Source organism: Rana temporaria, chromosome 5 (genome assembly GCF_905171775.1).
Source record: "Rana temporaria chromosome 5, aRanTem1.1, whole genome shotgun sequence".
In the NCBI taxonomy this organism is placed as follows: Eukaryota; Metazoa; Chordata; class Amphibia; order Anura; family Ranidae; genus Rana; species Rana temporaria.
Window position 1 is genome coordinate 310,936,431 of NC_053493.1, and position 14,963 is coordinate 310,951,393.

The window sequence follows — 14,963 nt, forward strand, 5'->3', positions numbered from 1 at the left end:
AACAGCAGGAGACTGCTGTGTCACTGTGAAAAGTTTGAGTGCGCTGTGATAAAAGTCCCGCCCTCCTTCTAGACCAGCATGTGTGATAGAGGCAGTGTTCTGTCTATCACACAAGCTGGTCTAGGAGGAGGGTGGGACTTTTATCACAGCGTGCCCAAACTTTTCACAGTGAGCTCCGTGACACAGCAGGAGCAGGAGATGCCCAATGTGCGTAATGCACACACTGACTGGTGAGGCTACATTGTTTGGCACAGTAAGGCTGCAATGATGGTGAGGGGGGCTGTAATGATGGTGAGGGGGACTGCAATGAGGGCACAGTAAGGCAGCAATGATGGTGAGGGAGGCTGCAATGAGGGCACAATAAGGCAGCAGTGATGGTGAGGCTGCAATGATGGCACGGTAAGGCTGCAATGATGGTGAAGCAGCAATGATTATGGGCACGGTGAGGCGGCAATGATGGGCACAGGTTGGGGGACTTTCAGTTTTTTTTGGGCGGGGGGCGACATTGAAGGACCCGACCTTGGGGTGGCAAAGAGAGTAATTCCGGGCCTGATTATAGGCCTACGTATAGGTACAATTCAGTGATGGAAGTTTACTTACACTTTAAAGCAGGGATCCTCAAACTATGGCCCTCCAGCTGTTGCGGAACTACAAATCCCATGAGGCATTGTAAACCTCTGACATTCACAGACATGACTGAGCATGATGGGAATTGTAGTTCCTGAACACCTGGAGGGCCATAGTTAGAGGACCCATGCTTTAAAGCAAAGCTATACACACCATCTCTCCAGCACTGCAATGTCTTGAAGCTCCCCACTAGCTGCTGATATCTTTCAAAGTTTACATTTCCTATTAACATGCTAGTGATCGGTTGCTCGGACCGCCTAACAACCAATCACTAGCTTGTTAACAGGAAAAATTATCTTTGGCAGCTCCTGCCCCCCTGTCCAGTGCTGTGCTCCGCTGTAAGTATTTCTACGTCCTAAATCAATTAAGGTGTCATTCTTTGGTTTTAATTTTTTTTTATGCTATTTTTAATATAGCATTAAAATATTTACTTAACAAGGCAGTAATGATTTGTACAGTGCCTATAGTAGCCAAGCATATGTTATCCCTATTTTATTTATCACAGTCATATCAATGAAATTGTCAGGGAAATGGCCATAAGAGAACTGGCAATAGGGCTAGTACTGGTAATGGACACTTCTGGCGCATTGCCATGCACATTGGCGCAAGAAGAACGAACGGGTGTGCACATGTTCGCGGAGGTGCTAATGTGCGAACGCGCATGTGCGACGTCGCTAATTGGTGAATGCGCGTGTGCAATAGGTGCACAATGCGGCCACTTACTATATAAGACTGCTGCTGAGCCCATCACATTGCTGGAGTGTCGTCAGCCTTCTTGCGTTCCTGAGCTTTTGTGCATATTCTACTTGGATTTCCTGTTGTGGCCTGGCTTGCTCCTGACATGTCTGATCTGCTCTCCTGGTTTGACCCCCTGGCTTACTTTACCGACTTTGCTGCTGTCTCCAGTGTCTGATCCCGGCTTGCATCACCGTCTTTGCTACCATTACCTATTCCTGGCTTGCTTTCCTGTATTTGACCATGGCTTGGCCCTGTTCCTGCTACCTACCTCTTCCTCCTGACGGATCTATAGTGTTTTACCCCCCCCCCCCCGGCCTGGCTTTCACTACTCAAGTGTTACTGAGGATCCCTAGAGACTTTGGCCCAGCTGTGTATCCTGCATTATCCAATATACTTCAGATTACCACAGTCTCTACTCTCCTGTACCCATCTGGCAACCTGTGCTTCTTTGGGCACTACACCTTCTGTATCATCTTCAGGGGTGTGCTGCTCTTAGCCGCAAGGGGACCCTTCTCTGCACTTCGGCCTCCGACCAGGTACATAACAGAAATATGCTTTATGTTAATTGTTAATTTATGTTTATTGTTAAAGTTGTTGTTATTTCTTATTTTTGCAACTTAATTTTGCATAAAACATTTAACAGTGTAATTTCATGAGATGATTTACGAGGATGTGTTTAGGGGCAGAGTAGGGTTTGGGTGGGGCAACTGATGGGGAGTACCTCTTAAAGGGGTTGTAAAGGTAAAAAAAAAAAATAGCTTCCTTTACCTTAGTGCAGTCCTCCTTCACTTGCCTCATCCTTCGATTTTGCTTTTAAATGTCCTTATTTCTTATGAGAAATCCTCACTTTCTGTTCTTCTGTCGGTAACTCACCACCGTAATGCGAGGCTTTCTCCCTGGTGTGGAGAAAGCCTCTTGAGGGGGGAGGGGGCGAGCAGGCAGGGCCGGCCCTATGATGGGACCGGGTGGTACCATGGGTACCAGGCAGCACTTTTAGGGGGGCAGCATACTGATGCCTGCCAGCCCGTTCCGCCAGCTCCGCTACCCAAATAAAATTGATGTCCTTTTTTTCCCACAAATAGAGCTTTCTTTTGGTGATATTCGATCACCTCTGCGGTTTTTATTTTATGTGCTATAAATATATATACTTTTTAACTTTTTGCTATAATAAATATCCCCAAAATTTAGACAAATAAACAATTTTCTTCAGTTTAGGCCAATATGTATTCTTCTACATGTTTTTGGTACCAAAAAAAAAAAACACAATCAGCGTACATTGATTAGTTTGCGCAAAAGACATTGTGGTCGCCGGCAATTCACAGATCCCTTTATACTGTATAGAGCCCATGGCAGGTCCTTTTATACGTCTATATGCATGTACAGAGCCATGACAGGCCCTCTTTATACATCTATAGAGCCATGACAGGTCCTCTTTATACTCCTTTATACATGTATAGAGCCATGACAGGTCCTCTTTATACTCTTATATACATTTATAGAGCCATGGCAGGTCCTCTTTATATTCCTTTACATGTAAAGAGTCTCGACAGGTCCTCTATATACATGTATAGAGCCATGACAGGTCCTCTTTATACTTCTTTATACATGTATAGAGCCATGACAGGTCCTCTTTATACATCTATAGAGCCATGACAGGCCCTCGTTATACTCCTTTATACATGTATAGAGCCATGTCAAGTACTCTTTATAGTCCTATATACATTTATAGAGCCATGACAGGTCCTCTTGATATTCCTTTACATGTAAAGAGTAATGACAGGTCCTCTATATACATGTATAGAGCCATGACAGGTCCTCTTTATACTCCTATACATGTATAGAGCAATGACAGGTCCTCTTTATACTACTTTATACATGTATAGAGCCATGACGGGTCCCCTTTAGTTATCATGATATAAAATAATGAATGTGGGGGCCTTTTGGTTGGCGTGATTTTTTTTCTGGGGGGGGGCAACATTTCACTCTTGGTCCCAGGCAGCACAATGTCTTGGGCCGGCACTGCGAGCAGGAGTATCAGGATGCCCACTAACACACAGCTCCTTTCTCTATCTGAAAAGTAGAGTGTCCTGACACTCCTGCTCGCCCCCTCAAGAGGCTTTCTCCACACCACAGAGAAAGCCTTGCATTACGGTGTGTAGTTACAGACAGAAGAACAGGAAGTGAGGATTTCTCAGAAGAAATAAGGACATTTAAAAGCAAAATCGAAGGATGAGGTAAGTGAAGGAGGACGGCACTAAGGTAAAGGAAGCTATTTAGGGGGGAAAAAAATACCTTTTACAAACCCTTTAAGGCTTGGCTAGTAGCTCAGGACTTAAAATGTTGAGCCCTGCACTAGACTATGTCATTTGTGTGTCACTATCTTAGTGCCATAAGGCAGACCCTCACCCTAGATGATGCCTAAAAAAGATGCCATTGGTTTTCTCCAGAAGGAATACAGTGGAACCTTGGATTACGAGCATAATCCGTTCCAAAGTTCTCACATATCAAAGCCAGTTTCCCCATTGAAGTCAAGGGAAACAAAAATAATGTGTTTTGCTTTGACCTCAATGGCATGCAATACCGCATGCGGGCAGAGATGGGGGGGGGGGCACCGGAGAGCATCGGAAACAGCCGGTAAGGCCCAAGGACAGCTCGGCTGACCTCAGCAAACCTCGGAAAGGCTTGGGAACTGAATATTTCAGTGTCTTTCCGAGCATTTCCGAACAGCCCCGTTCGGCTGGGATCGGCGGCATTCGGCTTCTGTGTCCCCCCCCACCTCAGGCCAAAAGTGGTACTGCACACCGCTTTGGCCTGAATCCTGCTCGTTTTGCGAGACAACACTCGCAAACCGAGTTAGGATTTTTAAAAATACAGTGCTCGTATTGAGGAACGCTTGTTAACCGCGTTACTCGCAATCCGACATTCCACTGTACTGTGAGGACAAAGCACCACTTGCAAAAAAATTCCTTATCTGTTGTAATAACTATTCCTCCACTCTGCTCACTTCCAGAGTGATGTTTTTTTATATCCAACACATTTCCAGGTGTGTGGGATGTCTGGTCCCCCACTACATGCTGTGGTTCACACGTCTGTCACAGCAAGACAGTGGTGCAAAAACGGGCATAGGACAGGATTAATATATCACTCATTTCATTTCTTTACCCCATTTAATATTCTTCCCTTTAACAAGCTGCTCTTATATGGTTCCAAACTGCAATATAATAACGTGCCATTAGAAAGATTAACAGGTATAACATGTATAAACTATACTGTACATTCTGATCTCCTTTTTATTTGTAATGGACAAAACCTCACAAAGACTACACTATTCATGAAAAATACGCTTTAAAAAGTTTTGCTACTGTGTTTGTAATTCTCCATAGACATCTCCAATCTCACACGTTCACAGCCATCAAAATTCGCTTTGTCATCATTAAACTCTGCACCAGATTTAACAATGCAATCGTCATCTGGAGAACCACTTCTCTGCAGACAAAACATTTGCTATAATGATGGCATCTGTGTTCTAGAAAATCAGATAGAAACATGCAGGTATGATATTTTAAAAACTAAAATCAACGTATTTACATATATGATGCTTCTGACGTGTTATTTCAAACCTGATAGTATATGTTATAATAATAATAAGAACTTTCTTGTTACAGCTTCTGTACATGATCAATTCATTTTACAATGCTGTAAAGTAAATTTTGCATGGATCTGGTACATACTCTCTTCAGCTGCTGAATAACTGCATTTTATAAAGGTCTTGTTCAGACAGGCTTTAGATGGTTTTGTAAAGCTTTAAAAAGCAGTTGTTTAATTTCTTCTCACCCACAGTCTATTTAATTATGCGGGGGCCTGGCAGTGACGTCTCTTCTGCCTTAGGCCCATTTCACGCTGAGGCAGTTTCACACCCGGGCAGTGCGCTTACGAGACAGTCGGAAAAGTCCTGCAAGCAGCATCTTTGGGTCGGGTTGAGAGCGCTGTATACTGAGCACTGTATTCGGAAGCGTCTGAAATATGTTTCGGAAGTGCCGCAACACAGGAGTTCTAAACCCCTTTTTGGGGGTTAAATCGTCCTGTTAGAGGCCGAAAAGCACCGCTAAAACGAGCAATGTGAAAGCAGCCTTATACTTTGTGCTAATAGGTGTCCCTCTTTCTCTTATAGAAAAGCATGTCATTAAAATGTATACTGTAGGTGGGAATAATTATTTTGAGACTGATGGTGCAGAACACACTATGTAGTGTAGTGTAAAGATGGAGAACCTTTAACCACTTAACCCCCGAACCATATTGCTGGTCAAAGACCAGAGTACTTTTTGCGATTCGGCACTGCGTCGCTTTAACTGACAATTGCGCGGTCGTGCAACGTGGCTCCCAAACAAAATTGGCGTCCTTTTTTCCCCACAAATAGAGCTTTCTTTTGGTGGTATTTGATCACCTCTGCGTTTTTTAGTTTTTGCGCTATAAACAAAAATAGAGCGACAATTTTGAAAAAAAATATTTTTTTACTTTTTGCTGTAATAAATATCCCCCAAAAAATATAAAAAAAACATTTTTTTTCCTCAGTTTAGGCCGATACGTATTCTTCTACATATTTTTCGTAAAAAAAAAAAACGCAATAAGCGTTTATTGATTGGTTTGCGCAAAAGTTATAGCGTTTACAAAATAGGGGGTATTTTTATGGCATTTTTATTAATATTTTTTTTTTTACCAGTAATGGCGGCGATCAGCAATTTTTTTCGGTACTGCGACATTATGGCAGACACTTCGGACACTTTTGGCATATTTTTGGGACCATTGGCATTTTTGTAGCGATCAGTGCGATAAAAATGCATTGGATTACTATAAAAATGCCACTGGCAGTGAAGGGGTTAACACTAGGGGGTGGGGAAGGGGTTAAGTATGTCCCTGGGTGTGTTCTTACTTTGGGGGGTGGCCTCACTAGGGGAAATCACTGATCTTCTGTTCATACATTGCATGCGCCGTACGTTATTCGTATCTTTATGACGCTCATTCCATCATTTACATGGGGTCACGCCTCATTAGCATGGCTCACGCCCACTTCCACCTACGCTGGCTTACGCCGAGGAAACCCAGCGTAGATTTGGGGGCGAGTGCTTTGTGAATACTGTGCTTGCCTTTGTGCGCTGCGTCGGCGTAGCGTAAATTCGATATGCTACGCCGGCATAAATATGCGCCGATGTATGTGAATCCGGGCCTTTGTGTTTAGTTATACTTTAAAATTGCCTCATATAAAATGTATGTCTTTGAAAAGCTCTCGCATGCTTAGATTTGCCCAATTTAGACTTAACTTGGCCATATGATTTATGCTCATCATTGCGATTAATGTACAAATGATCATATCAGTTACTAAATTACTCAAAGTGGAGGAATGCAGGCATTGATTGACTGCTTCTCTTGAAGTCCACACTTATGATGTGTTTTTTGTAAGTGTCATACAGCTTGTTTTTTAGACAGCGAGGGTGGCCACATAAGAGAATGGGTGGAAGTACAGATAGGATATGATCTTCTCAAGAGAAATGCAAGATTGGATGGTTTCGCTCTCCCTCCCTCCTGCGAACGTTACACTGCTTTGCAGTCAGCCTGGTCACATTTCTAGAGACCCCCACTTGTTAAGTTTGGCAAGTTTGTCAACAGTTTTAAACTGTACTTATTTTTATTTTATTATCGGTATTTATATAGCGCTGACAATTTACACAACGCTGTAGATATACATTGTACATTCACATCAGTTCCTGCCCTCAAAGAGCTTACAATCAAAGGTCACTAACTCACATTCATATATACACAAAACAAGGCCAATTTAGATGGGAGCCAAGTAACCCACCAGCATGTCTTTTGGGGTGTGGGAGGAAACCAGCGCAAGCACAATTGGAACATGCAAATTCCTTACAGTTTGGGACTTGCTCCATTCCCTCTGAAGCCCAGTGTGTACAAATAATAATTTCCCTGCTGCTAGAAGACCGGGCTGCTGCATGGATACAGGTCTGGTATGGATTTTGGGGGGAACCCCGCGCCGTTTTTTCGGCATACGGGGTGTCTCCTTAAAATCCATAGCAGACCCAAGGGCCTGGTATGCTTTTGTAGGGGGAACCCATGCCGGTTTTTTATTTGAAATTTGGCGTGGAGTTCCCCCTCAAGATTCATACCAAACGCAGTGCTTGGTATTGGCAGGGATCCAAGTCGGATCCCCGTTCAATATCAAGCCGCGGCAAAACGCAACCACAGCTAAAAGCACTGTACAAATGCAGCTAATCGCTGTGTCTGGAGTCTTGAATTCCAGCAAAACATAAACATGCTTTTATCTGCAGCAAAACAGCCGCCCGTGTGAAAGGCGCCTAAGACCAGGACTTTCACCTTATCCCTGGGCAGCCCTGCTCTGACCTAAGTTCATACGTTTTTAAAAACCCATGGCCTCATTTATGATGACCCTGATCACACTTGCATAGTTGGATCCTCTATCAGAGCCCTGCAGGAAGGGAGGGCTACTCCAGAGTAGTATTGCTAAGACTTCCACCAGTGGGCACCAGACTGAGGATGGAATGACCCAGGCTTAAAGTGTTAGTTTAGGTTAGGGTTGGCCATGTCTGTTAGGGACTGGTCAGGCCATTGTCCCAAGCATAATACCATAAACAAGGCCATTCAGTTAGCTATCAGGTTAGAGCGACATTTGTGAGAAAGACATTCAGAAAAATGACTTTCCAGCATCCTAGTGACCTTACAGTACCCCTCCCTCAGGTGGTGTCTGAATAGCCCAACTCCGTCTTAGAAGGAACTCATGTAGAAAGGGGCAACTTGGTTGTCCCCATGTGAAAAAATTAGAAGGAGCTCACTGGTCCTTTGTTAATATAGTGCCTTGAAAAAGTGTTTATAACCTTTGAAATTTCGCACATTTTGTCATGTTACAACCAAAACGTAAATGTATTTCATTGGGATTTTATGTGATAGACCAACACAAAGTGGCACATAATTGTGAAGTGGAAGGAAAATGATAAATGTTTTTCAAAATGTTTTACAAATTAAAATCTGAAAAGTGTGGTGTGCATTTGTAGTCAGCCCTCTTCACTCTGATACCCCTAACTAAAATTTAGTGTGACCAATTGCCTTCAGAAGTCACCTAATTAGTAAATAGAGTCCACCTGTGTGTAATTTTATCTCAGTATAAATACGGTTGTTCTATGAAGCCCTCAGAGGTTTGTTAGAGAACCTTAGTGAACAAACAGCATCATGAAGGCCAAGAGACACCAGACAGGTCAGGGATAAATATTGAAAAAATGGATATTACCGCGCTTATCAAAGGAGGGGAAGAAAGAAAAGGGGGGGGAAATGGAAGTGAGGAGAAGTGGAGGTACAGCTGCGGCACTGAAAGGTGTATCAAACCATAAGCAATTGATAATGGGGAGGGTAGTGCTGCGCTAATCAGTGGTGAATGGATAGGTGAATAAGCAGGTGGGGGAAGGAAATGAAAATTTGTATAAATGAAATGAGGAGCAGTATAGCCCAAATGGCATCAGCATAAAAAAAAATATAAAATGATCAGTGAACAATAACAGTACTGGTGCAAATCATATAACTCCACAGGTTCCTCTTAATGTGATGAAATACACTATGAATAAAGTGATAAGTGGTGCAAAAAATTCCCAAGTAACTGTGCTAGGTGACACTACTAAACTGGTGATAAACAATCCATCAACAAGGCTTGAGAAATATCAGCAAAAAATATATATAAATAAAATTTCAAAAGTCCAAGAAGCAAAAGTGCAAGTGTGGGTCCGCAATATGAAGTGGAAGGGGAATGGGTATCCAGTGATCCTTTTAGGGTGAGTAAGGATGTCCCCTTACCTTACTGCTGTAAGGTAACAGCATATAGATCCAACCACATTAGATGGTTCTCTCGATGGGCTCTGATCCAACAACGGCAGGTCCTCCTTGGAGTTCTCGTCCCAGATTGGTCAGTTTCTCGCCCCAAAGAAATAAAGCATCGATAGTGTGATACCGTTTTAAAATTTTAATTCTCAGAGATAATAGACAGGGGTACTCACATAATCTAAAATACAATTGAGCATGTAAAAAGAGGGGCAATCTGTCGCCAACGTCACCTCCGATACCTCTCAGTGGACTCATGCGCATTCGTCACTATCATGTGACTTCCTCACTCCTGAGGAAGTCACATGATAGTGACGAATGCGCATGAGTCCACTGAGAGGTATCGGAGGTGACGTTGGCGACAGATTGCCCCTCTTTTTACATGCTCAATTGTATTTTAGATTATGTGAGTACCCCTGTCTATTATCTCTGAGAATTAAAATTTTAAAACGGTATCACACTATCGATGCTTTATTTCTTTGGGGCGAGAAACTGACCAATCTGGGACGAGAACTCCAAGGAGGACCTGCCGTTGTTGGATCAGAGCCCATCGAGAGAACCTTCTAATGTGGTTGGATCTATATGCTGTTACCTTACAGCAGTAAGGTAAGGGGACATCCTTACTCACCCTAAAAGGATCACTGGATACCCATTCCCCTTCCACTTCATATTGCGGACCCACACTTGCACTTTTGCTTCTTGGACTTTTGAAATGTTATTTATATATATATTTTGCTGATATTTCTCAAGCCTTGTTGATGGATTGTTTATCACCAGTTTAGTAGTGTCACCTAGCACAGTTACTTGGGAATTTTTTGCACCACTTATCACTTTATTCATAGTGTATTTCATCACATTAAGAGGAACCTGTGGAGCTATATGATTTGCACCAGTACTGTTATTGTTCACTGATCATTTTATATTTATTTTTATGCTGATGCCATTTGGGCTATACTGCTCCTCATTTCATTTATACAAATTTTCATTTCCTTCCCCCACCTGCTTATTCACCTATCCATTCACCACTGATTAGCGCAGCACTACCCTCCCCATTATCAGGTCAGGGATAAAGTTGTGGAGAAGATTAAAGCAGGGTTAGGTTATAAAAAAATATCCCAAGCTTTCAACATCTCATGGAGCTGTTCAATCTATCATCCAAAAATGGAAAGCGTATGGAACATCTACAAACCTACCAAGACATGGCCGTCCACCTAAACTCACAGGCCAGGCAAGGAGAGCATTAAACAGAGAAGCAGTCAAGAGACCCATGGTAACTCTGGACTATACCACGCTAAAGGTGAAAAATATGTGAAAAACTTGTTAGTGAAGACAAAGCTGCGACACCTGCAAACATGCGATATTCATGTATAAAGAATGTATAAAAAAGAAAAAAGGCTGCGCTAATAATAAACAATCTAGTGAACTGTTAATTAGTGGAAAAATGATCTATAACATAAATGATGAAATAAGTATACTAAAATAATATGTACATAGGTGAATGTAAATATAGATATTGGGTAAATATATATGAGAAAAAAGTCCCAATAATAAAGATATAAGTCCTCAAAAAATGGTGAATAAAATGCGATCAGATGTGAAGATGATGTTGAGAAGTAGATCCACCACCACCAAGATGATAAGGGAAAGCCGCTCCTTGAGGAATACACCAGAAGAAAAAATATATATGGACACCCTTAGCAGACAAGTTGGACTTCCTATATTAGCAAGATCATATGGGCCTGCAGATATAACCGTCTGCGGGGTCTTAATAGGTCACAGATGTATGTGCCGCTCGGCTCCTATCAGCTTCCTTGCTTCCGTCCTCTGTGTCCCTTAGAAAGGATCTCTCCCTCTGATGGAGTAAAAAATTTACTCACGGACTCGGACTCAGCATGCCAGGAAAAAACAAAAGAAGACTCGAGATGGTGTATTAACCTTAACCACTTCCTCGGTTTAATGTAAAAAATATGTAGTATAAAAAAAATCACAAGTTCAGTACAGAACAAATTTAAAAATGCCGGCAGTAAAAAGTAACGTTAGCCCGTGCTTCCGGGGTCACGTTGAACGCGGTGTAGTCAGTGCGTGGCTCACTGTGAAACATGGCGTTGGCAGCATCCTTTTGTGGGGATGCTTTTCTTCAGCAGGGACAGGGAAGCTGGTCAGAGTTGATGGGAAGATGGATGGAGCCAAATACAAAGAAATCTTAGACGAAAACCTGTAAGAGTCTGCAAAAGACTTGAGACTGGGGTGGAAGTTCACCTTCCAGCAGGACAACGACCCTAAACATACAACCAGAAGTACAATGGAATGGTTTAGACCAAAGCATATTCATGTGTTAGACTTAAAAATTGCTATTCACAGACGCTCTTAATCCAATCTGACAGAGCTTGAGCTATTTTGCAAAGAAGAATGGGAAAAAATGTCAGCCTCTAGATGTGCAACGCGGGTAGAGACATCCCCAAAAAAGACTTGCAGCTGTAACGGCAGAGAAAGATGGTTCTATAAAGTACTGAATACAAATGCACGCCACACTTTTCACATATTTGTTTTGTAAAAAATTTAGAAAACCATTTATTTTCCTTCCACTTCACAATTTTGTGCCACTTTGTGTTGGCCTGTCACATAAAATTCCAATAAAATACATTTTTGTTTTTGGTTACAGTATAACTGTTTGGAAAATTTCAAGGGGTATGAATACTTTAAGGCTCCAACAAGCCAAGAAATTCCAGAGGTGAGAAAGGCCTGGGTCTGTCTTTCTAGACAATCTTGTGCTGGGCCCAAAGAAAACTGTTTGTTCCTGGCCACCTTGACTTTGTAACCCATCTTCTATCAGTCTTCATAGACTCAGGGTCTCCTAGTAACTCGGAGAAAGCTCTGGGCTTCTGATAGAATCTGCTATCTAGCTCTCTACATCTTGTCTATTGAATTATGCTTGTCACGGCCTGTCCTAACTGTGGACAGTAACATGATTTCACCACCAGCCACTGCCTGTCCAGCCTCTTCACTACAGGTATTCTTTGTACAGTTCTAGTGCCGTCTGTCCAGGAACTACAGCATTGTGTTGGGAGCATCCGAGTGGACCTGTTAATCCCTAATGGGGGTTGCTAACGGCAGAAGAAACACTCTCTAGCTATAGTTCCTGACCTAGGCATCGGGCTGATGGTCGCAGTCAGCATCTCCAAGGTCTTTGTTTAAACTTACTGTATGCTAATATTAACATTATTCTGTTGCTGGCAACAGCAGCAAGTGACCAACGCCATGGAAACAGGTGAGTATTTCACATTTTTTTTCTATTATTGTTAGTGAATTGTCACCAGCAGCAGGATCAGTAGTGTGACATTATTCCCCCAGACAGCAGCCACAATATGGAAAGACATGGAATTGTCTGATTGTTGCCTGATTTTCATCCTTGGCCAGATCAGGTGTCTGTCATCTCATATCTTTGATTAACATTAGTCTAACATTTTTCCATAGATGATTTTATTTTTAAGCAGAATGTTTGGATCAACCTATGGCCAACATAAGATACAGCTTTATACAGCAGCTATTGTTGTTGCTTTATGAAACTGTGGGTTTAAATGTTTTTTCTTTATTATCTATATGTTTAAGTGTCAACAACATTAATTTCACTTTTTTATTCTCCTACAGGTGCAAAACCACTGGTGACGTGTGGTATGGGGGTACAAGGTGTGAGAACGTGCTCTTCAGCGGAGCCCATGTATTGACAAAACCAACTTATATACTGCTTAGTACTGTTTTACTTGTCTTTACTGCTACTCTGATTTATATTTAGATTTACCTTTTCCAAACACATTTCAGGGAAACAAAAAAAAAAACGTATGTAGAAAAAAAAATTCAGTGGCTTTATAGTTCTGCAAGAAATGTAACATCCAATGCAAGCAGCTTGTATCATCGGAAAAGTATTGGCTAAGAGCACTTCAGTGGGCATTTACATAATGTTGCTGCCAGTCACTAAAACGCGGAGGAAACCTCTGCTTTATTGGTGGCGAGTATATCACTAGTGTGCATCAAGTTCAAGAGTGTATCACTGTTGATCTGGGAACATTCACCCAGCTCATACATCAATCAAGTTTTTTTCACCATAATATATTCGGACTTTTTATTATATTTGTCCCTTCCTTTTTGTTTATATATCATTCACTTGATTTTTTTCATTATTATCACTTAGCGCTACTATTTATTAGATTAGGGTAATTAAACAGAACCTGTGCCCCCTTATATCAGATGTCCCTATTAGAGCCCCACTTTACATTAGGGTCCCCATCAGATCGCCCATGCATAAAACTGATCATTTACATTTCCCTGTCATTATCCTGTTTTTCAGGCAATTAGGAGCTAAAGGACACATGACCGTGATCAGCAGAATTAGAATAGTGAGACTGAGGCTGACAATGATTTATACATACTTTCCTACTCCATGTCAGTTTGCTGAGCTCCTAGGCCAGGAGTAGGAAACCTTCACAATCCGGAGAAATTACAAGTCCCATCATATGTTGTATATATGATGGGACTTGTAATTGTCCTATCATGTATTTGTCCCATCATGTATTTGGCTCTGAGAGTTATGCTTGTGGCTGTAAGAGTTTTGTAATGCCTCAAAGCACTTGTACTTCCAAAATAGCTGAAGAGCTGAGGTTTCCTATCCCTGCCCTAGGCAATTGGGAACTGAAGGCAGGACTGTGACAAGGATGAGGGTGGCAGAAGGGGGCACATGCCCTGGAAAACCACACCAGTGATTTGTCCGATTGTCCCGAGCCTCACTGACAGGAGTGACTGAACGTCACTCCTGTCAGGCGGTGCAGCAGCCGATAACTACTATTAAACGGATTCTGATTCCATCTTAGTTTCAGTGTGGTGGTGCAGAGGAGTGAGGGCAGACTGCCCTTCTTCCTTTTTCTTCTTGTTTAGTGACTTGTCTCGTAACCAGGGAGGGCAAGGAGAAGCTGCCTCTATTGCACAGGCATTGTTTTAAGACTATGATCTGTGAGTACAAGGAGGGGGAGACAACTCGGCCTTAGACCTCCCCTCTCCTCCTCAGACTACCTTGATCTCCTCCTTCTCTTATGTTATTTGTGCATTGCAGGAAAGTGTGCAAAACCAAGTGCGTTCCCAAAATGCGCAAAAACACACAGCACTTTTGCAGTTGTGTGGCAGTGTCATAAATTATTAATACCACCATGCACCTTACTTGTGCGTGCACTTCCGTACTCTTCCGCCCGTGCCAAAATGCAAGGTAACAAAGTACAAAGGGTCATGTACTTCTTTTGTGCATTTTTTTTGTGTGTAGGGCTGCCCTAAATGTGAATGCTGGCACCCACAGATATGAATTAAGATCCAAGCATTGGGTTTGTCCACACCAGTGAATTGCAGTAAAGCATGGTAAACCACATGTGCGTGGCAAAGTGCCCGTAATTCACCACTAAAATGCACCTGTCTGCAATTCACCACCAGAATGCACCGATATAAACCACAACATACAATTTGTGCTGTGTTGTGCTGCATCCCAAAAAAAAATTCTGCTGCATTCTGCTTTGAATGGGTTTCCTAACACAATGTGCCTCAATGCACGAAAACTCATGCATTGCAGCACATTACATTGTGATGTGAACCAACTCTAATGCCGCGTACACACGGTCGTTTTTTGTAAAAAAAAAAAAAACGACATTTTTAAAAGTCATTTAAAA

The 14,963-nt window shown here is 42.3% G+C and overlaps 1 protein-coding gene across 3 annotated transcripts in view; it reads left to right on the forward strand.

The window, feature by feature from the left end:
• The window catches only part of LOC120940955 (meprin A subunit beta-like), a 92,495-nt gene extending 77,557 nt beyond the window's left edge, over positions 1-14,938 (forward strand). For 2 of the 3 annotated variants that reach the window (XM_040354117.1, XM_040354119.1), the window contains 2 exons: positions 4,749-4,917; positions 12,907-14,938. In XM_040354117.1, coding sequence (XP_040210051.1) covers positions 4,749-4,917; positions 12,907-13,051 — 314 coding nt within the window. In that variant the 3' untranslated portion in view covers positions 13,052-14,938. The remainder of the gene's footprint in view (positions 1-4,748; positions 4,918-12,906) is intronic. The other variant, XM_040354118.1, reaches the window with a different exon arrangement.
• Positions 14,939-14,963: the final 25 nt, after the last annotated feature.